This window comes from Hyperolius riggenbachi, chromosome 2 (genome assembly GCF_040937935.1).
Source record: "Hyperolius riggenbachi isolate aHypRig1 chromosome 2, aHypRig1.pri, whole genome shotgun sequence".
Classification (NCBI taxonomy): domain Eukaryota; kingdom Metazoa; phylum Chordata; class Amphibia; order Anura; family Hyperoliidae; genus Hyperolius; species Hyperolius riggenbachi.
In genome coordinates, this window is record NC_090647.1 from 348,390,185 (window position 1) to 348,411,293 (window position 21,109).

The 21,109-nt window shown below is 43.5% G+C and overlaps 1 protein-coding gene across 1 annotated transcript in view; it reads left to right on the forward strand.

Moving 5' to 3' along the window:
- CTSE (cathepsin E) overlaps positions 1 to 18,992 on the forward strand; it is a 76,042-nt gene extending 57,050 nt beyond the window's left edge. The window contains exons 7-9 of the mRNA XM_068265545.1: positions 7,972 to 8,113; positions 10,093 to 10,191; positions 18,743 to 18,992. Coding sequence (XP_068121646.1) covers positions 7,972 to 8,113; positions 10,093 to 10,191; positions 18,743 to 18,922 — 421 coding nt within the window. The 3' untranslated portion in view covers positions 18,923 to 18,992. The remainder of the gene's footprint in view (positions 1 to 7,971; positions 8,114 to 10,092; positions 10,192 to 18,742) is intronic.
- Positions 18,993 to 21,109: the final 2,117 nt, after the last annotated feature.

The window sequence follows — 21,109 nt, forward strand, 5'->3', positions numbered from 1 at the left end:
CATGGTGGACTGCTAAATTTAGAGGGTATTCCTCTGAGACTACCCAGAAAAAGAGCACCTACCTAGCAAAAGGGAGTATTTGAGAGGTAGAAAGCTGTGGTCACTTACAGTGCCACAGCTATTGTACAGTGTTTTTTGCAGTGATCAGAAAAAAAAAATTCTGTCACTGCAGTGGAGCGGGCTGAACGCAAGTGCAGGCGAACGATCAGGCCTGATCAGGCAAACACTGTGTTTTTTTGTGGATCCTAGTGACCCTAATAGATCTGACTGCAATCAGTAATGATCACTTACAGATACTATATAGTACCAATGTTGATTAGCGACAGTGATGACGCTAATTAGTGACTGTGGTGCAGTGGGCTGAGCATTAACTGACACTTACAAAGGGGCCTAGCTAACTGGCCTAACTGCTAACACTAGTGATACTAAAAAAGTGACAGTTTTCACTGATCACTGTTTTTAGATCACTAGGATAGTGACAGGGGGGTGGTGGCGATTGGGGAATCATAGGCAATCAGAAACAATCACAGGACAATCAAAGGCAATCACAGGGCAATCGCAGGACAATCACAGGGCACTCAATTCACGGGCCAATCAAAGTCAATCATGGGACAATCAAAGCCAATCACAGGCCAATCAAAGCCAATCACAGGCCAATCACAGGGCAATCACAGGGCAATCAAACCAATCACGGCACAATAAAAGCCAATCACGGGACAATCAAAGCCAATCACAGGCCAATCAAAGCCAATCACAGGGCAATCAAACCAATCACGGCACAATCAAAGCCGATCACGGGACAATCAAAGCCGATCACGGGACAATCAAAGCCAATCAACGCCAATCACAGGGCAATCACAGGGCAATCACGGGAGAATCAAAGCCGATTACGGGACAATTAAAGTCGATCACAGGACAATCAAAGCCGATCACGGGAAAATCACAGGCCAATCAAAGCCAATCACAGGCCAATCACAGGGCAATCAAAGCCAATCACAGGCCAATCACAGGGCAATCATAGGGCAATCAAAGGGCAATCAAGGGGCAATCAAAGCCAATCACGGGACAATCAAAGCCGATCACGGGATAATCAAATACAATTACAGCACAATCAAATATGATGTCAGCACTATCAAATACAATGTCAGCACAAATACAATGTCAGCACAATCAAATACAATTACAGCACAATCAAATACAATGCACTGGGAAGGGGATTGGGGGGTGTCTGAGGGCGATCTGAGGGCGTGGGGGGTTGATTAGGTGCCCGCATGGGGCAGACTGGGTCCTGATCTGATGGGTGGCAGACACAGGGGGTGACGATGGGAGATCAGTGAGGGATTACAGGGGAGAATAGATGTAAACAATGCACTGGGGAGGTTACCAGGAGGGGGGTCTGAGGGCAATCTGAGGGTCTGTGTGGGTGATCAGGTGCCCCCAAGGGACAGTTTAGGGTCTGCTCTGATTGGTGGTGGTGACAAGGGGTAATAGACAGGTGATAGATGGGTGATAGACAGGTGATCAGTGGGTAAGGCAGCTATACAGCTGTATACAGTATACAGGGGGGGGTGGTCTGGGAGGGGGGTCTAGGGGGATCTGAGGGTAGGGGGGGTGATCAGGGGACCCTAGGGGGCAGTTAGGGACCTAACGGAGGGGATAGCGTCACTAGATAGTGACAGGGAGTGATTGATGGGTTTTATGGGGGTGCTTGGGTGCAAAATGTGGGGTGCTGGGGTGAGCAGGGGGGGTTCTGAGGGCTGGGGCGGGCGATCGGGGGGTCTGGGTGGGTGAAAGTGTGTTTTTTTTATCTTATCTGTAGGGCTGCCGTCCTCTCTGATGGTCGCACGACGAGTCACCATCAGCAGAGGAGGCAGCCAGTATAATACACTTTGTTACATTACCTGCCGGTGCTGCTAATTGGCCGGCGGGTTACGCCGCAGAGTGGGCGGGGCCGAATGCCGGCGGTAGATCGCGTCATTGCTGATGCGATCTCCGCCTAACCACGCCTGCCGCCACCACTGCCGATGGGCGTATTGCGGTCGTTTGGGCCCAGCCCTTGCCGCCGCCCATCGGCTTAAGGCGGTCGGCAAGTGGTTAAACACCAACAAGCAAGAAAATGCTCAAATAATTTTCATAGTACCTTTTCACCTACTTTTTGATACTTTTTCAATCACAGAGTGCTGAATAGCTATTTTAAACAAAAAATAAAAAATGATCTCCTAGGAGAAAATTCAGGAGAAAAAGTGACTTGCATATGGGCCCCAGAGTCCTAAAGTTGCACTTATATTTGCCTCCATAGTTCTAAACACTCATTGTGGTTTTGAAATGTGTTTTGGCATACTGAGTCACCTGATGTATGCTGTATGAAGCTGGAGTGTAATCACACCTCACAGATGACACAGAGCACCTAGGCATCAAAGCAAATGAGCTATTGTCTTGCAGGAAATAAAGGCATTCGGGCATTGAGGTTCAATATTTGCCTGTAAGATTAAAGGTGGCCATACACTGGCCCGATTCGGCGCCGTTTCGACAGCAGATTCGATCACTGGGATCGAATCTGCTGCCAATCGTTTGCGCTACACGCCGAATTTCGATCCTTTTCGTCCGATCCCGTGGATCGCTCTGTGCGGAAAATTAGCATCGATCGCCCGCGGGTAGGGAGCGCGTCGCTAGCGGCGTTCGAGTACCCGACGACCGACGCAATAGAGCCGCATACATTACCTGCTCCGCCGGCACGTCTACGCCCGGTCACCGCTGGTCCATGTCCGCGCTGGTCTCCGGCATGCTTCAGTTCCTCCGGCCCGGCAGGAAGTTTAAACAGTAGAGGGCGCTCTACTGTTTAAACTTCTTGCCGGGCAGGAATAAGTAAAGCATGCCGGGGCCGGAGACCAGAGCGGAGACGGAGCAGCGGTGACCTGGGGACTGGAGTCGCGCCGGCGCAGCAGGTAATGTATGCGGGCATGCGGCGGCAGCAGCAGCACCACCACCACAACAGATTGTGAACGGTTTCAGGCTGAAAAATCGGTTCACAATCTGTTTGCAGTAAAGGTAGCCATACGATCCCTCTCTGATCAGATTCGATCAGATAGGGATCTGTCAGTTGGTCGAATCTGATGGCAAATCGACCAGTGTATGGCTACCTTTAGTGTCTACAGTATGGACTGTTAACTAATATCCACCATGGTTGTGTGTTCTTCCACCACACCCTGCACCACACCTAAAACATGCTGCCTGTTCCACCTCAGCAGCATCTCACTGACTGTTCAGACAAGAATAATATCCTTGGACTCTGCACCTTTACACATAACAGTGGCATTTCTCGTTTTTCTATTTTAACTGATTCCATCCAAAATTATTGTTTTAAGAGGATGACTACTTTCAAAAGGAAAAAAAAGAAAGTCATGTAGCTAGTGAATCACCTTTACATTATAAGCCCAAGAGCAGGATACCTTTAGCAGCACTGTTTTCTGTCACTAATAAAATTAAATTTGATTTCTATTAATTATAGACAACCAATGATGATTAATTAAAAAGTTTTATCCCTAACTTAGAAGAAATCTGCAGTACTTTTAATCTAAGATAGAAGTTGTGGTCATATGATTATAGGTATTGCTTCCACTCCCAACTCAAAAAGCTAGAGGAGGGTCTGCGAGGACAAACCCGATGTGGGTTTGAAGAATGCTATTAGGACACAGAGGCTGGTTCTGCATACAATCACCAGCCTCTGTGTCTGTACTGTGTCCCCCCAGCCCCCCCCCCTCCTGTGCTCTGCTGTCCCCCATAAAAAAAAACTGCTAGCGACATGCAGCTTGTCGCTAGCTGGCTGTTTACCTTAATGCTGCCTGTCACCACCACTCCCCCGCCTCCTCTATAGAGCCGCCTCCCGCCTGCGTCCCTTCCCTCCAATCGGTTTACTGAGAAGGGGAGGGAAGGGACGCAGGCGGCGAGCGGTGCTATAGAGGAGGTGGGGGAGCGACGGTGACAGGCAGCATTACGGTATACAGCCAGCTAGCGACAAGCTGCATGTCGCTAGCATGGGTTTTTTTTTTTAGTTTCAATATTTTTATTGATTGTATAAACAAATTAAACAAATTGAACAGTTGTACATATGTGGTTCTGTTGGAACAAATTTTGGTTTGAGACGTTCTGGCAGCCGAAGGCATAATGTACCAGAAAGGTCAAACCCAATCATACTATGTACTATCATAACTAAGAACAACAAACATAAAACATAAAGCATGGTCCTTAGAAGCTCCACAGTGACCAGAACTGGGAGCCAGTGTTCACAAACAGGGCTAGAAAAGAGGGGGAAAGGGGCTAAACTACCCCTTCACCCTCTGTGTTCCCCATCCCCTGACCGGGGGACAAGCAAAGAAAAGAGAAAAGGGAGAAAGTGTGGAAAGAGAAACAGGAGGAAAGAGGCGAAACAGAGGAGAAAAGGAGTGGAGTCTAAGGGAGTCTAGAGGAGCTCATTATGCTGTAAACAGGTTGGCATCATTTGGGTACTCAAGGTCAATCCAGGGTTGCCAAATACGAAGAAATTTGTTATGCGTGTTACGTAAGATACTGGTTAGTTTTTCATTGACCATGAATTCCGACATACGTGCTTTGACCTCTGAGAAGTTTGAGGGTGTTTACTTCCAGTTCCCAGCTATTGTCATTTTAGCAGATAAGAAGAGGAAGGATGCAAGTTTATTTTGGTTAGTCGTAAGACCATCTATCTTACCATGGAAGAGGACTATCCACGGATCTTTACGTATAGTGATGTGAAAAAGGGACTGTAAGAGGCCAAAAATCCTGCTCCAGAAGCGAGTAAGACGTGGACATTGCCACCAAATATGATACATTGTGCCCTCCCTTCCACAGCCTCTGAAACATTTAGAGTGGATAGCTGAAGAAAGGGTATGCAGCCTTGAAGGGACAAGGTACCACCTAGTCAATACTTTGTATGCAGATTCTATAGCGTATACATTTGTGGAGCAGCTAGCTATACGAGACCAACAGTCAGCTCAGTCTTCACTTTCCCTATGTTGACCCAGTTCTCTTTCCCAGCCAGAAATATATGGATGTAACCTAGCGGATACTGGACGGGAGAGTCTGGAGTAAATTCTGGAGATAGAGCCGGGACCGGATGGATGAGATATAGCCGGGACCGGATGGATGCGTTTTTTTTTTATGGGGACAGCAAAGCGCAGGGGGGGCCTGGGGGACACAGTACAGACACAGAGGCTGGTGATAGTATGCAGAACCAGCCTCTGTGTCCTAATAGCATTCTTCAAACCCACCTCGGGTTCTCTTTAACACCCAAGATCTACAATATGCCACTTTAGTAAAGGACAATAAACAGACCAACCTCCAGAGTTAACCTCTGCTACATTTTTATTCTAAATGCCCTTACTAATGTTCTATTACCTTCTTCCACTTCTCAATAGTGCTGGAGTGTACCATCTCATGTCACCCCTCTCACCCCCACCCCCAGTGTGGCTCTTTCCTCATCTGCTGCCTCTCACACACAGACTACTTCCCAGTGTTTGGAGTGTTTGCAGCATCAGCAATTTGTCTGCATTAAAGTTCTGTGTCACCAGTTCCCTTTTACATGAAGCACCAGCTTATGTAAACTATGAATAAAACACACACTTCTCTGTATCTATCTGCTGTTATAATTTATTGTATTCCTTTGAGTGCCTCAGTACTTATTAAAAAGTGTACCAGATTCACTCCCCAAACATAATCAACTCTTTAATCACAGGAACATCATTATGAATTCAGCAGTGTTTGGCATGTTCCTTTGGGTTTTGTAGCTGCCTTCAGTTCTTTAGCTCACCTCTAGGGCCTCTTGCTGTAGCAGCAAATACTGTTGTACATGACCAGCTAACAAGGAGACATACCGTAGTGTGGGAGAGGTGTAACAGAGAGGGGTGAACCACACTAGAGGGGGTAGGGGGCGGTACATTATATTGTAAAACCTAACGCAACCAGCAGTGGCGTATCTAGGGAAGATAGCGCCTATGGCAAGCACTTTAACTGCGCCCCCTTGGGAAATTCCACAGCTGCTGGGGGGGGGGGGGGATTAGTTCAGTGAGAGCTAAGGAGAAATGAGAGGGATGAGGGGGGAGGAACCAGGGGTTAGGGTGAGAGTTAGGCCGGGGGGGGGGGGGGGGAATGAGGGATGAGTAGAAGAAAGGGCTGTGGGAGAGGGAATGAGGGATAATGAGGAAAGTGAGGGAGAGAGGGATAAGGAGAGAGGAGGCTGGAATGAGGGTTAAGGGGGAAAGAGAGGGCTGAGGAGAGTGGGGGCTGGAGGGAGGGAATGAAGGATAAGAGAGGGCTGGGGGGAAGGAATGAGGGATAAGGATAAGAGAGGGATGGGGGAAGGAATGAGGGATAAGGATAAGAGAGGGATGGGGGAAGGAATGAGGGATAAGGATAAGAGAGGGATGGGGGCTGGAGGGAGGGAATGAAGGATAAGAGAGGGCTGGGGGGAAGGAATGAGGGATAAGGATAAGAGAGGGCTGGGGGGAAGGAATGAGGGATAAGGATAAGAGAGGGATGGGGGAAGGAATGAGGGATAAGGATAAGAGAGGGATGGGGGAAGGAATGAGGGATAAGGATAAGAGAGGGATGGGGGAAGGAATGAGGGATAAGGATAAGAGAGGGCTGAGGAGAGTGGGGGCTGGAGGGAGGGAATGAAGGATAAGAGAGGGCTGGGGGGAAGGAATGAGGGATAAGGATAAGAGAGGGATGGGGGAAGGAATGAGGGATAAGGATAAGAGAGGGATGGGGGAAGGAATGAGGGATAAGGATAAGAGAGGGCTGGGGGAGGGAATGAGGGATAAGGATAAGAGAGAAGCTACCTATACTGGAAGGGGTGGGGGAGGAGGCAGCTACCTATACTGTCTGCAGGGAAGGAGTTGAGTCTGTCTTACTGGCCACAATTATTCAGCCACCCCAACTAAACAGGTTGTTGATACCTACTTCTGAGGTCCTGCTGACTGCTCTATTTCACTGCCCAAAACACAGATCAGTGGCATGCTGCTTGGGGCTCCTCTACTGTGGAATCCTCTGGCTCCATGTTGCATATTCTGCCTCTCTCATCAACAGCTGTGGCAGATTATCCAGCACTCACTTCTCCACCTCGTGTAGCAACAGAAGTTTAGTGACCGGCAGATTTGCATCTCTCCTCTTCCTGCAGGCTCTGAAATCCTCCGGCTGGGTCTGATCAGAGGTACAGGAAGGCAGAGCCAGGCGATTGTAGAGCAGGTATGGTGGGTGAGAGATGCCGATCTGCCTGGCTGTCACTGAACTTCTCTGCATTACCCCAGTGGGGAAAGGCTGCTGTAATGTAATCTGTCCCCAGCAGCTGAGGAGGGAGGGAGAGCAGGCAATACAGAGCTGCCTGCAGGATTCCCCATCAGAGAAGCCCTGAGCAGCCATCACTGATTGTGCTCACGCAGGGTGATGGCTGCAGCTCTGGTCGCTCAGCTGAAGGGAATGGAAGCCTGTTAGCTGTACGCTTTGTCCCCTCACTGATACAGTCACCCAAAACCCTCACAGCATGACTGAGGGACTGAAGCGAGCATTAAAGAACACAGCACAGTCAGGGAGGAGGAAGAGGGAACTGCGCCCCCCTAGTAGCTGGAAGGAGGCGGCGCCCATAGCATTAGCCCCGCCTGCACGTCTGTAGATACGCCTCTGGCAACCAGCAAACAGCAGAAGATAACTGGTGCAGGCATTAAAGGTAAAAATTCAATATCCGTGCGATCCTATCTAATACTGTGGAAAATTTAGCAGGGCTTTATAAAAATGTGGTTTGAAATTTTAAACCAAAATAATTTCATACTCTGAGAGAGCCTAAAGACAAATGATTAATGCAAGTATTTACAATTCAGGTGCACATGGGGTTGCTGTAAGTGAATTATAACTGGTTTAATATGTATGGTGTATTACAATAAATAATACATTTTCTCTCAGCATACAGGTGGCAGGAGAAACACTATTCTGCTTAGAGGGATGTCAGGCCATTGTAGATACTGGCACCTCTTTGATTACAGGTCCATCAGCTGATATTGGACAGCTTCAAAATTTTCTTGGATTTACAAGTCAAGATGGAGCGGTAAGATGAAATTCATTAAGTTGTTCAGCATTTACTAAGTTAGTCTTACTTCTATTTTGTCCATCTTGGACTTTACCAGTCAGTGAGTTTCAGGACCTCTTTGGTGGCAGTCTATAACAGCAACATTTCAAGAGGCACGGCAATCTTGTTTTCTAGTGTGTATGGGACAGTAAAAAATCTATTAGGTCACTAATTACTGATAATAAAAAGTAACAATGGTTCTTGCAGGCATTAAAATGCTGCCAGCAGTGAGGACATTCGATAAAGCGCAAATAATTCTTACAATACATTTTTGACAATAAATTTTATGAAAATGTATTCAGCTTGAAAATGGACCAATCAAATCTTGTGGTGGCTTCACTCCACAAGTCCATTTTCAAACTGCATATATTTCCATAAAATTAACATAAAATAGATTTTTTACATTTTATTGACCATCCCTAGCCAGCCGTACTAAAGTACAAGACTATACTGGTCTTTGAGCATGTTCACTGTGTACTAACATATATTAAAAGGCTTGATTAGGTGTTAGTTATAAATACAGAGAAGGCACATGACTACAGAAACTACATTCATGCTGCATACATTTACAAAAAATGTATATACAGTACAAGTTGCATGAACTTAAAGGACAACTGAAGCAAAAGGGATATGGAGGATGCCATATTTATTTCCTTTTAAGCAATACCAGCTGCCTGGATGTCCTGCTTATCCTTTGCCTCTTATACTTTTAGCCATAGACCCGGAACAAGCATGCAGCAGATCAGTGCAAATTTGGACAGAGGCGCCAGGCAGGTTAAAATGATCTAAAAACAACTAAAAAGGAGGAGTACAGGTGTACAGGTGGACTTACCTCCTGAAATGATGGACAATCGAGATTGTCAAATCGCAAATAACAATTTATTTTGGCACTCCGCAACGTGTTTCGCAGGTATAACCCGCTTCATCAGGCAAGGAGTGCAAGCTCAAAAAGGTCTAAAAGTGGCAATGCCAGTTGACAGAGGCGCATTGCCACTTTTGGACCTTTTTGAGCTTGCACTCCTTGCCTGATGAAGCGGGTTATACCTGCGAAACGCGTTGCAGAGTGCCAAAATAAATTGTTCTTTGCGATTTGAACAATCTCGATTGTCCATTATTTCAGGAGGTAAGTCCACCTGTACTCCTCCTTTTTAGTTGTTTTTGATCATTTTAACCTGCCTGGCGCCTCTGTCCAAATTTGCACAGTATATAGTCCACCTTGGGTGGAGGGGACTCTCCCCTTCTTTCTACAGAGAGCGACTTCTTAAACCTGAGTGGGATCAGGTTCTAATGCTCCCCATCTGCATTTCAAGTGGTTGCCTATGTGGCAACCCGTGTTTGTGAGTATATCCACATCTGTTAATTATTTTGGCAACAATTGCTAGACTTACTGCACCATATTGGGCTCTTGGTTTTTCTTTTTTGTTTCAAGTGCATGCAGCAAATCAGGTGTTTCTGACATTATAGTTAGATCTGACTGGATTAGCTACATGCTTGTTTCAGGGTTGTGATTCAGACATTACTGCAGCCAAATAGATCAGCAGAGATGCCAGGTAGCTGGTATTTTTTTAATAGAAAATAAATATGGCAGCCTCCACATTCTTCTCACTACAGTTGTCCTTTAACATTATTATTATTATTTCTATTGGCCATCTCTAATATTTAATGTACATACTGTAATATGTTGGGTGCTTTGCACCCTCATGTCATTGATTTACATGTATTTGCTATATCAAGCATATCTTGCTACTTTATAAGAAATCTAGCAAGATGATACTCATTTATGTGTGTCTAACATCTCTCTCTCTTTAACTATCCTTTTTGTGCCTTTAATGAAGCAGCCTACCTAGTTATAATGCACATTATTGCATAAATAGCATTTACGTTTTGTAAAATGACTATGTAACTTCATAATAACACTTTTACATCATTAACAATCATTTGATATTTTTGTGCTTCAGGATGGAGTGAGTTGTTCTAACCTGAGCCAAATGCCAACTATCACTTTTACAATCAATGGTGTTAATTACCCACTGACTGCCGAACAATACACCCTTCAGGTAAGTTCTATTACAGCATTCACATATATCTTTATTTTCAACAAATATCACACCAGGTACACATACATTAAATTACCAAATGCGTGTATCAAAAAAGGGCGCCTGGAAAAACGGGCACGGGGTATAGCCGAAATGTTAAGTTTTAATGCAAAACCATATTTATCTTTTAAGGGGTTGTAAACGAAAATTTTGTGCTAAATAGGTTAAATAAACGGAAATGAAATGGCAAAATACCGTCTATAACAACAAACGAATTCTGAAAAGAAACGTCAAATATCGTCTATAACAAAAACGATATTTACACTTGTATTAAGCATAGCAATGCAATGGTAGGTTTTACAGATATTTTACTGTAATTATAGCAAAATGTAGGCTCACACAGAGCCCTCCCTGTACCTATCCCTAACCCCTAGACCCCCCTGGTGGTGCCTAACCCTAAGACCCCCCTGGTGGTGCCTAACCCTAAGACCCCCCTGGTGGTGCCTAACCCTAAGACCCCCCTGGTGGTGCCTAACCCTAAGACCCCCCTGGTGGTGCCTAACCCTAAGACCCCCCTGGTGGTGCCTAACCCTAAGACCCCCCCTGGTGGTGCCTAACCCTAAGACCCCCCCTGGTGGTGCCTAACCCTAAGACCCCCCCTGGTGGTGCCTAACCCTAAGACCCCCCTGATTGCGTATATTATACTGTAACTATACCCAACCCTCCCTGTACCTATCCCTAACCCCTAGACCCCCCTGGTAATGCCTAAACCTAACCATCCCCACCGCACAAACACCCTAAACACATATAAACAATAATATATTTAATCCTTAAAAATACTTCTCTACAAATAACATGAATAAAATAATTTATATATTTGTAATAGAATAAATAGCCTTAAAAATAGCCTTAAAATCACATATACATTAATATTAAAAATAGAGAAAAGTATATATAAATATATACAATACAATAGATAGCCTTACAAGCATTAGAAATCTTAAAATAACAGTAACATTAAAAGCGATATTTTAGTAACTATAATCAACGCATTATAAGTGTAAAAACAACCTTAAAATAACAGTAATATTAAAAGCGATATTTTAGTAACTATAATCAACGCATTATAAGTGTGAAAACAAAGTTAATACCAAAAGCGATGTATTTCTAATACAATAAGGTTGACAACGGTATTTATGCATTATACATATGAAAACTAATTTTTAAATGATCAAAGAAGTGTAAACGAAAATTTAGTTGTTATACTTTTGTAAGCGAAATTTTTAAACTAAATAATAAGTAAAAACTGATATAAGCGAAATTTAAAAACGAAAAAATAAGTATAACACTGTAATGGTCGCTGCTGCAGCAGGTGTTGCTGGAAGTAGTGGTGCTGCAGCTCAGGCAGTTCTGATGTCTTTCCGTGCAAGCTGCATAGCTTTGTCTGTCTTTCCCTGCTGTCAGCTTGTGACTGGTTGTCGTTCACCTGTGTGGGGGTCTGCATGTCTGCTCCCATTGGATGACCTCAGTGTGGAGATCTGCTTCCTGCAGGGTTTCCTTGGGTTTTCATAGCTTCAGTTAAGCCCGTCTTGCTGTCGCTTCAGCCCCCGATCGTGTTTCTTGTTCTAAAGATACTTTGCTGGTTTTGCATCATATATTGGTTCATTGCCAATATATATGCATACCAGCACGTTTATTATTTTCCTTGTATTCGTGTTACGTTGATACATCAGTGTCGCTGATATATACGTACACGAACTGTTTATTTCCTGTGTTCAGTTAGTCAGTTTTCCAGCACGTTTTGGTAGTTTGCGCGTACCGTGAACACCCGTGCTGAGCTAGTTATCCTGTTCCTGGTCCTGTTTGTGGATTGCGTTCATCTCTGCGAAGAGATAACGAATCCTTCTGAATCCTGTTCTGTTACTGTTTGTGGATTGCGTTCATCTCTGCGAAGAGATAGCGAATCCTTCTGAGTCCTGTTCCCTGTATTACTCCAGTCCTAGTCAGCGTTCCTTCTTATGTCATATATCGGTTCATTGCCGATATATACATATGTTAGTCAGACCTTACAAATAGTTTCATTGATAGCTGTAATTGTAATACGCTAGGAAAACATACTTATTGTATATTTATCTGTGTTACGTTCATCTATCTCAATCCTGCTATTTCCTGACTATCCTGTCCTGTCTTTGTGAGGCACGCCATCGCCGCAATGCATTGGCTGCCTCATTCCAGTCTGTCTGGTTTTGGACGCTTGCTGTCGCTAAGTAGCCGCTAGCTAGCAAGCGTTCATTCTGTCTACCTGTCCTGATCTCCTCAGTTCTGGTTTATGCGCTCAGCGCTACTTTGCGCTGAGACGTTATAACGAAAGCATTGTTTGTGGCTGTCAGATCTGCACCGGCTCTGTGCGCCACAATCTCCTATTGGAGTCAGTCCTCCCCTCCACTATACTAGGGATAACCTGTTCCTTTGTGCTAGTGTGTGTACCTCCTCCACGTCAGCTCATGCGTTGCATGCTGACTGTGGAGAATACACCACCAAGCCTTACAAACACAAACTCAAAACGAACTTGTAAACGATATTTGTTATAAACCTTATTCTGTAAACGAAAACTTTTGTTAACACGATCCCTGTAACCGCTATTTCTCGGGCGCCCTTTTTTCCTGTCGGGCACCAAATAGCCGATATTTTGCATTGCAGTCTATGGCGGCGCCCTTTTTGTCCACTAGCCCTGTGCGCCCTTTTTTACTAGCCCGTTACCGAATAGTAAAAAAAAGGCATGGAATGACCCAACTCCAAACGGAATTTATTACCCACCGGGCAAAAGCAAAGATGGCTTTGTGTTTAGTTGAAGCTGTACTCAGATGTCCATCATTTTAGAGGCCATCATTTTAGAGGCCAACATGAATGTTGACCACATGTGCGTGGCTGAGCTTACACTGGTCAGGAAAGTTGTAAATGAGCCCAGCGCTAAAAAGTAGATCACATAATACAATTGACCATCCTTACTTTATGTGATAGTTATACATGAATTTAAATTTTAAAAAGTAATAATAGGGTGCAGGTGCCCATCCTTCTCGATATAAAAGTTTGATTTGATTAGAGGCTTCTCCTGGTGAACAGAGGACACTTGGAAGCTGGGTGACGCCCTCTCTCCCAGAGTCCTAACTTTCACCTTCTCAAAGGATAAGAGGACCCAAAGACCTTTGTGAAAATGTGGGATATGAGAGTAGCAAGTAGCAATTAATTATTTTTTTTTCATGGTAGTTAAACTCACAAATTCACTTTACTCATTATATTGCACTGATTTTCACAGTCTCTAAAGGTAGCCATATGTTACTCGATTTTCCATCTAGTGTCTAACGGACCACTATCGTGAAAATCTTAAAATTTAAAATACATGAAAACACATACAAATAAGAAGTATGTTTCTTCCAGAGTAAAATGAGCCATAAATTACTTTTCTACTATGCTGCTTTAACTTACAGTAAGTAGTCGAAACCTGAAATCACCGATAGGTTTTGGGCTAGTCCATCTTTCCATAGGGGATTCTCAGCACAACCTTTATTCTTTATGAAGAAACTCCCTGAAAAAGATTTATACATAATGCTGGCCAGCTTCCCTGCTCACCGTACACTTTTTTGGCAGTTGGACATACAAACTGCCATTCACTAAGTGCTTTTGAAAATAAAGAACCCCCTGAGAGCCCCCCATAGGGAGATGGGCAAGTCCAAAACTTAGTTTACCACTAGTTTACAACTAATCCAAAACTTGTTGGTTCTGCCAGATTTGTAGTACTAAAGGGGCCCATACACCTAACGATTTTCCCGCCGATATACGGCCGATTCGATCACAGTGATTGAATCGGCTGTGAAATCGTCGCGCTCACCGCTGACAGAACGATCAATTTCCATCCGAAATCGATCCTTTCCGTCGATTCCCGTCGATCCGTCCGTGCGGAAGATTTTTCCCGATCGCTGGCGGGTCGGGAGTGCGTCGATAGCGGCGTTCGAATGCCCGACGACCGACGCAATACAGCGGGTATACATTACCTGTTACGGCCTGCGCGAGTCCCCTGGTCTCTGCTGTCTTCTCTGCTCTGGTCTGGTCTCTGGCATGCTTCACTTCTTCCTGCCCGGCAGGAAGTTTAAACAGTAGAGGGCGCTCTACTGTTTAAACTTCCTGCCGGGCAGGAAGAAGTGAAGCATGCCGGAGACCAGACCAGAGCGGAGAAGAAGACAGCAGAGACCTGGGGAGTCGCGCCAGCAGAGCAGGTAATGTATGCGGGGGGGGGGGGGGGGTGGAAGGGGAGCGGCGGCAGCACCACCACCACCACCACAGATTGTGATCGGTTTCAGGCTGAAATCGGTTCACAATCTGTTTGCAGTAAGGGGCAGCCATACGATCCCTCTCTGATCAGATTCGATCAGAGAGGGATCTATCTGTTGGTCGAATCTGATGGCAAATCGACCAGTGTATGGCCACCTTTACTGTAAGTGACAGCAGCATAGCAGAAACATAATTTATAGCTCATTTTATTCTGGAAGAAATGTACTTATTTGTATGTGTTTACATATATTTTACATTTTCGCGACAGTGGTCCTTAAAGTGATTGACTTTATTGGTCGAGATCAAACAAGAGCCTGTGCAATTCTCCTTCACTATTGGTCTAAACAGTGTTTTCATGCTCTGAAACTAAAAATCGATTCTGTGTTGCTCACAATCATGTGAACAACATTAGCTGATTTCTTTACGGTTGATTAACCACTTCATCCACCACTGCAGTATATCTACATCCTCTGTGCCTTCATCTAAGCCACGAGTCAGTAGATATACGTCTTGTAGCAGAAGCAGTGCTGTGCAGGATTGGGCTTGCTCCTGTGCACATTTCTGGCACTATCTGATGCAGCAGTAATTGGTGAATGGGAATATATGTTTCCTGAGCTAATGAGATTGATTTTTACCATTAAAAATACTTTTATTTTCTCAGTTCATAGTGAAAAATACACTCTGTAGCATTATTTCAGAATCAAATATCTTCACCATAAATTGTAACAGGAACATAATCTAAGTTTTGTGAAAAGCAGTAAGAATAGCCAAACAAAATTTGTGTAGTTTATCTACAGTAGCACTTTTTATTTTTAAACTGGAATTGGTAAAACTGAGAAATAATGTGTTTTTTCAATTTTTTTCCTTGTTTTCCCATTATAATTCATGGAAAACAAAATTGTTCGAGAGAACAAATTGCATACAATGAAAGCCTAGTTTGTCTTGAAAAACACAATATATATTTAATTTCTGTGTCATAAGTAGGGATAAAGTTATTTCTGATTTAATAGGGACATAGCTAAACTGTCAAAACAGTTCTGGTCCATAAGTGGGAAACAAGGTCTGGATGCAAAGTGGTTAATATATTCCATCCTGCCCAATCCAGTAAATTGAAAAATTCCATCAACGGAGGCAATTTTCATCAACCGAGCAGAATGGAACATAACCAAATATTCCTTGATCTAATAAAATTATCAAATTGATTGGTTGACCGTACGGGAAAATAATGTATGGCCACCTTAAATTTGTCAGACAGTTAAAACCCTGATGTGATTCTAAATGGCATTCCTCTCTTTAAAGTTGGAAAGGTCCTCAGTAGTCCCCTAGTAATAAAGGGTTTTTTTGGTTTTCAAGGTCCCATATGGGCACAGAGATGACTTCCTTTTTACCATATAGAATTTTTTTTTTTCAACAGGAAATAATGCAGGGATTTCTCTGTCTTCTAACTGTCCATCTCGTATTTACCAGTTGACAATAGTTTTTATAAGCAAATAATATTGTTTTTATTAGTAAGCAATTATAATAATAGTAAAAAAGGTACTCATCCTGGTAATATTTATGAGACTTTATATAGTTTACATACATTTCCAACCTCTTACCTTTCAGTAATGTACGCTGGAGTACTTATCCTACAGCACTAGAGCCTAAAGGTGGCCATGCACTATATACTCAAAACAATTTATTTTACGTTTTTAAAATAAAAATGATAAAATGTGTAAGAAATCAAAAGTAGGGGTATTTGAATTGATAAAAATTATCAATTTTTCTGTTTTTGTTTAGCTAAATATCTGATCAGATGTATTGGAAAAATCGGAGAGAAACAAATAAAAACTCAATGTTTTATTCAATTTTTTTTTTAAATGTTCACAAAAATTGATCATAAGTGTATGGTATATTGGTTCGATTTTGAAATTATTTGATCAACCTGAAAAATCGTTCTGATTTCTATGGTAAGAAAAAGGAAAATTGAATCGCGTATGGCCTCATTTGAATATCAGTTTCATTTGAATTTCCCCTAGGAATGCTGCTAGAGACATTTGGCAGATAATTACACCAAAAAATGTTTACAAAAATGATTTAAGCAATCAGTTATAAACATCAGTTTTCCCATTGCAAGCAATTTCCAAATGCAAGAAAGTCTGAAATACCATCTGCTTTGGACGCTTTCAAAGCAACTGAAGTGAGAAGAATATGGAGGCTGCCATATTTATTTATTTTTTAAACAATGTCCGTTATCTGGCATCTCTGCTGATCTATTTGGCTGCAGTAGTGTCTGAATCACACCAGAAACAAGCATGCAACTAACCTTGTCAGAAACACCGGATCTACATATGCTTGTTCAGGGTCTAGGGCTAAAAGTATTAGAGGAAGAGGATCAGCAGGATAGCCAGGCAATTGGTCTTGCTTATGCCAGCCTCCATATTCTGCTTGATTCAGTTGTGCTTACTACAGAGTCTACATTTACCCTTTTATCACTATACTTTGCATTATATTATCTCCTATAATTGCAGAGAAGATCTTGCGTTCACATGCAGTGTAAGATTTGCAATAAATCTTTTTAAGAGTTTTGTTTATATTTTGAAAAATGTACGCAGTAATAATCATATTTTCTGTCTCACACTACCGGTATTTGTTTTATTGCTTTTCTAACCATGAGAGTCTGAGAGATGACCGTAGTGCATTTTTATTGTCTGTTAGTAGAGATTTATTCTTTATGATGAGTTGGATATTGTTGCACCAGTAAAGTCCAGTTCAGCCTTTTTCATCCTTTTCAGCGTTTATCTAGAATGGGACTTTGGACTTAGGATTACTGTTACACCTACTAGTTCCTTTAGTTACTCAATGATGTATTACTAACTGTAATGAAAAATAAATATAGCCCTCAAACAGAATTTAGACACCATTGATTTTGTAGCAGTATGTGATAGCACTGAGACACTAATGCAGCACTTCTTTGTGTGTATCATAATGGCTAATCTACTGTTTGTGTAGTCTCTAACAGTATATCCAGGTGTGCTACTTGACAAACACCATTAAACTGGCATTTGCTTGGTGTGTATTATCCTTTATTCTGTTAAAGTTAGAGTGGCCAGAAATAACAATGAACAGCATTACTGACCACTCCCAGCTCTCATGAGATAAAGCCATAGCTCCAGTTCAAAGGAAAGACAAAGCTGAAATAGAGTGCTGTGTTTGCACGTACAGTTTTCTCTTAAGCGTAATGCTCAGCTTTCATTACGTGCATCTTATTACAAGGGAAGAATCTTGTAATAAGAGAAAATTTAGGGTTGCATTTAACCATTACTGATTGTGAAGTATGCTTCTGGTAAATGCATCTTTGCCAGGTCTGTTTTAAGGTGTGTACACACGCACTACCAGCGGCAACGACGGATCTGCCGGATCCTCCCGCTGGGCGGTCTTTAGCTGACAGTAGCATGTGCTCAGCAGATCGTTCAGAAACAGCCTTATAAGTCCTCCGAAAGCGCGTACACACGGCACTACTGTCGGCTAAAAGACCGCCCAGCAGGAGGGTCCGGCGACCCGTCGTTGCCGCTGGTAGTGCGTGTGTATGCACCTTTAGGCTACATTGAGCAGGAGGTGGCAGGAACCACACCCATTCAGCTATTCAGTCCTATGTAGCAATGCACTAACAAGATGGGGGTTGTCTGATGGTTCCTCACAGTTCAAAGAAATAGAACTGGTATGTTGTTAGCCAGAGCCATCTTTCTTCTGTGGTAGAGAAATCTTCCAAAAAACATTTTATACTTCTTGGGTTCTGCTCCCCAGGCTTCACTAAGGGACTGTTTCCACTACATGCGGATTCTGGATGCAGAAAACTGACTCCAATGAATGCCTATGGGAAATCTGCATCAGAAAAATCGCATTTGGTGGAAACAGACCCATAGGCATTCATTGGAGTCAGGTTTTTCTGCATCCAGAATCTGCGTGTAGTGGAAACAGGACCTAAACCTTACCAAAAACACGTAGTAATCTCCTCCCATTTCCTGTTGAGCGCACTGCAAAACAAGCAAAGTACAGATGGCTTCTACACTATGTCTTGTTTTGCATTTTATCTGGCATTCCTCTTTAATTATAATTGTGTGATTTTGTATACAGTATGTGTCTCACATGTATACAAAGACCCAGTTTCACTGCATTCTGGAACAAATCTAGTGACTGTTCATAAATCAGTAGACAAACAGTCAAACCAGAGAATAATACGTAATCTTTCTTTTTCTGGCAGGATGGAGGAGGCTATTGTGGCAGTGGCTTTCAGGGACAAGATATGCCTCCTCCTGTAGGACCACTGTGGATTCTGGGAGATGTCTTCATTGGCCAATATTACTCTGTATTTGATCGGGGCAGCAACAGAGTTGGGCTTGCTCCAGCCATTCCCTACCAAACTACTACAAGTGGAGTGTGAGCCTGTACAAACCACCTATTGAGATAAAACAAATGTAACAGTGAGAAAATAGGCACACAAGCCAAACATGGTGCTAAAAAATCCTCCAATTATGTACCCTAAAATTGCTTGCTTTAACAATCAATGTATAAGTATCCAGAGTATTTCCATGATTGTGCTTAGTATAATATATTTTATGTCACGCCCTTCCTTAAAGTATACAAACGAAAGCAAAGACTCTTAGAATAGAGTCTGAATATTCCTGATATTTGTTTTTTCCTTTTAAATAACTTTGTACTCCAACAACAATGTTAGAATGTTGTAATGCTTTATCACTGTTTGTTTATATCATGTAACAATAAAGAACTGTTTTTACTTGTGTATTATTACTTCTTTTAAGAGGTGTTGTTAAAGAACACCTGACGTTAGAGCAGGGTTGTCAAACTCAAATACAAAGTGGGCCGAAATTGTACACTGGGACCTAGTCGTGGACCAACCTCAAAGTCTACTGGCCACCAGAAACAATGCTTGTTTCTAGTGTGATTAAGACACTGATGCAGCTAAACTGATCAGCAGGGCTGACAGGCAACTGGTATTGTTTAAACGGAAATAAATATGGCAGCCTCCCATATACTGTAACGAAAAATCTGCAACGCCGGATGGATTGCGGAAATTTGGTCGCATCCAATCCGGCAAGCGGACCTTCCAACGCGGGATGCGGAAATTCGTCCGCATCCGCTGCGCACACCCGTCCGAGCACTCTGCTCCAAACTCACCAACATGCTGTTCACCAGGGTTCTGCCATCTTGCCTCTAGGGGGTGCGGCCGCACACCAGACACGCCTTTATACTCTTAGAAAGCGTGTCAGCTGACCTGGAGGTCAGCTGACATTTTAGCCTGCTCTGATTGGTTGCTGCCTGGGGTGGAGACTTCTCTCCCAGGCAGTATATAAGGAAGTGCTTTTCAGTCACACTTTGTCTGTGTTTGCGATACCCTGTGTCAGCACTCAGACCTTAGACTAGATCCCAGGTGTTGAAACCAAGGACTTCACACCTAGACTAGGAGATTATTATTATTGTTATTGATTCTCTGTGTATGATTCTGTGCCTGTCTTGACTTCTCTTCTGCTTCCTGATTCTGTACTCTGCCAGCCCGTACCGTTAACGACTATTGGCTTGGTTCCTGACTATTCTCTCGTCTCACGTCTCTGTACTGTTGCCGCCTGTACTGTTGCCGAACCTCTTTCTGTCTGACCTTGCTCCCTTCAGTGGAACGTCTCCTACTGTTGGGTTATTATCTGAGGCTTGCCTCCCTGAGACGCCGGCCCTAGCAGACCGTTACTGCCAGAGGCCGAGATTCCTCCACTGCCACTTGGGGGATCTCACACACGGGGTTCCCATTCAGAGGTAACCACACCTCTGAGGAATTGCCGTGTGGTGGATATTTCCACAACTTTGTGAATATTTACTGCTTTGTATATTTTCATGTTGTTCGTGTGTCCACTGCTTTACATCTACCCGCATTATTAGCAATTCCGCAGATTGCTATATAATCGGGTCTATCCTTGTATTATTGGCGATACTGCGGATCCCCAATAATCAAGGTTCGGGGTGTGACACTGGTCTGAGTAGATCATTTCAGGCACTTACCGTGTTAGTGAGCCTTCCGCTGATTTACCATCAGGAAGATACTTACTATTTCACTCTAACATATCTGCATTAGTGGTGATTCTGTATATCACCACTTAATCAGATATTTGTGCCTCTTGCTGACACCAATCGTTACAGAAACACAGACCATAAAGAAGTAAGATGGAGGGGGTGATAAACCAGCTTCAGACTGTAAGGGCAGAGTTAGAACAGCTGAAGATTACTGTAACTGCACAGCAGGCTCAGATTACTCAGTTAAATGAGACTGTCCAAAGGTTGCAATCACCACTTAACGTTCTACCTCCCCCGGCTCTTAGCGAGCCTAAAATGAACATTCCTGAGAAATTTTCAGGCACAAGGTCAGATTTCCAGAATTTCCGTCACAGAGTGCTGTCTTACTTTGAGATGAAACCTGTGTCCTCGGGAACCGAGGCTCAGAAGGTCACTCTTATCAAGACTCTATTGCATGCAGATTCCCAGACGTGGGCTTATGGCTTACCTGATGAGCATCCTGCTCTGTCTTCTGTCCAGGAGTTTTTTAAGGCCATGGCGGTCATCT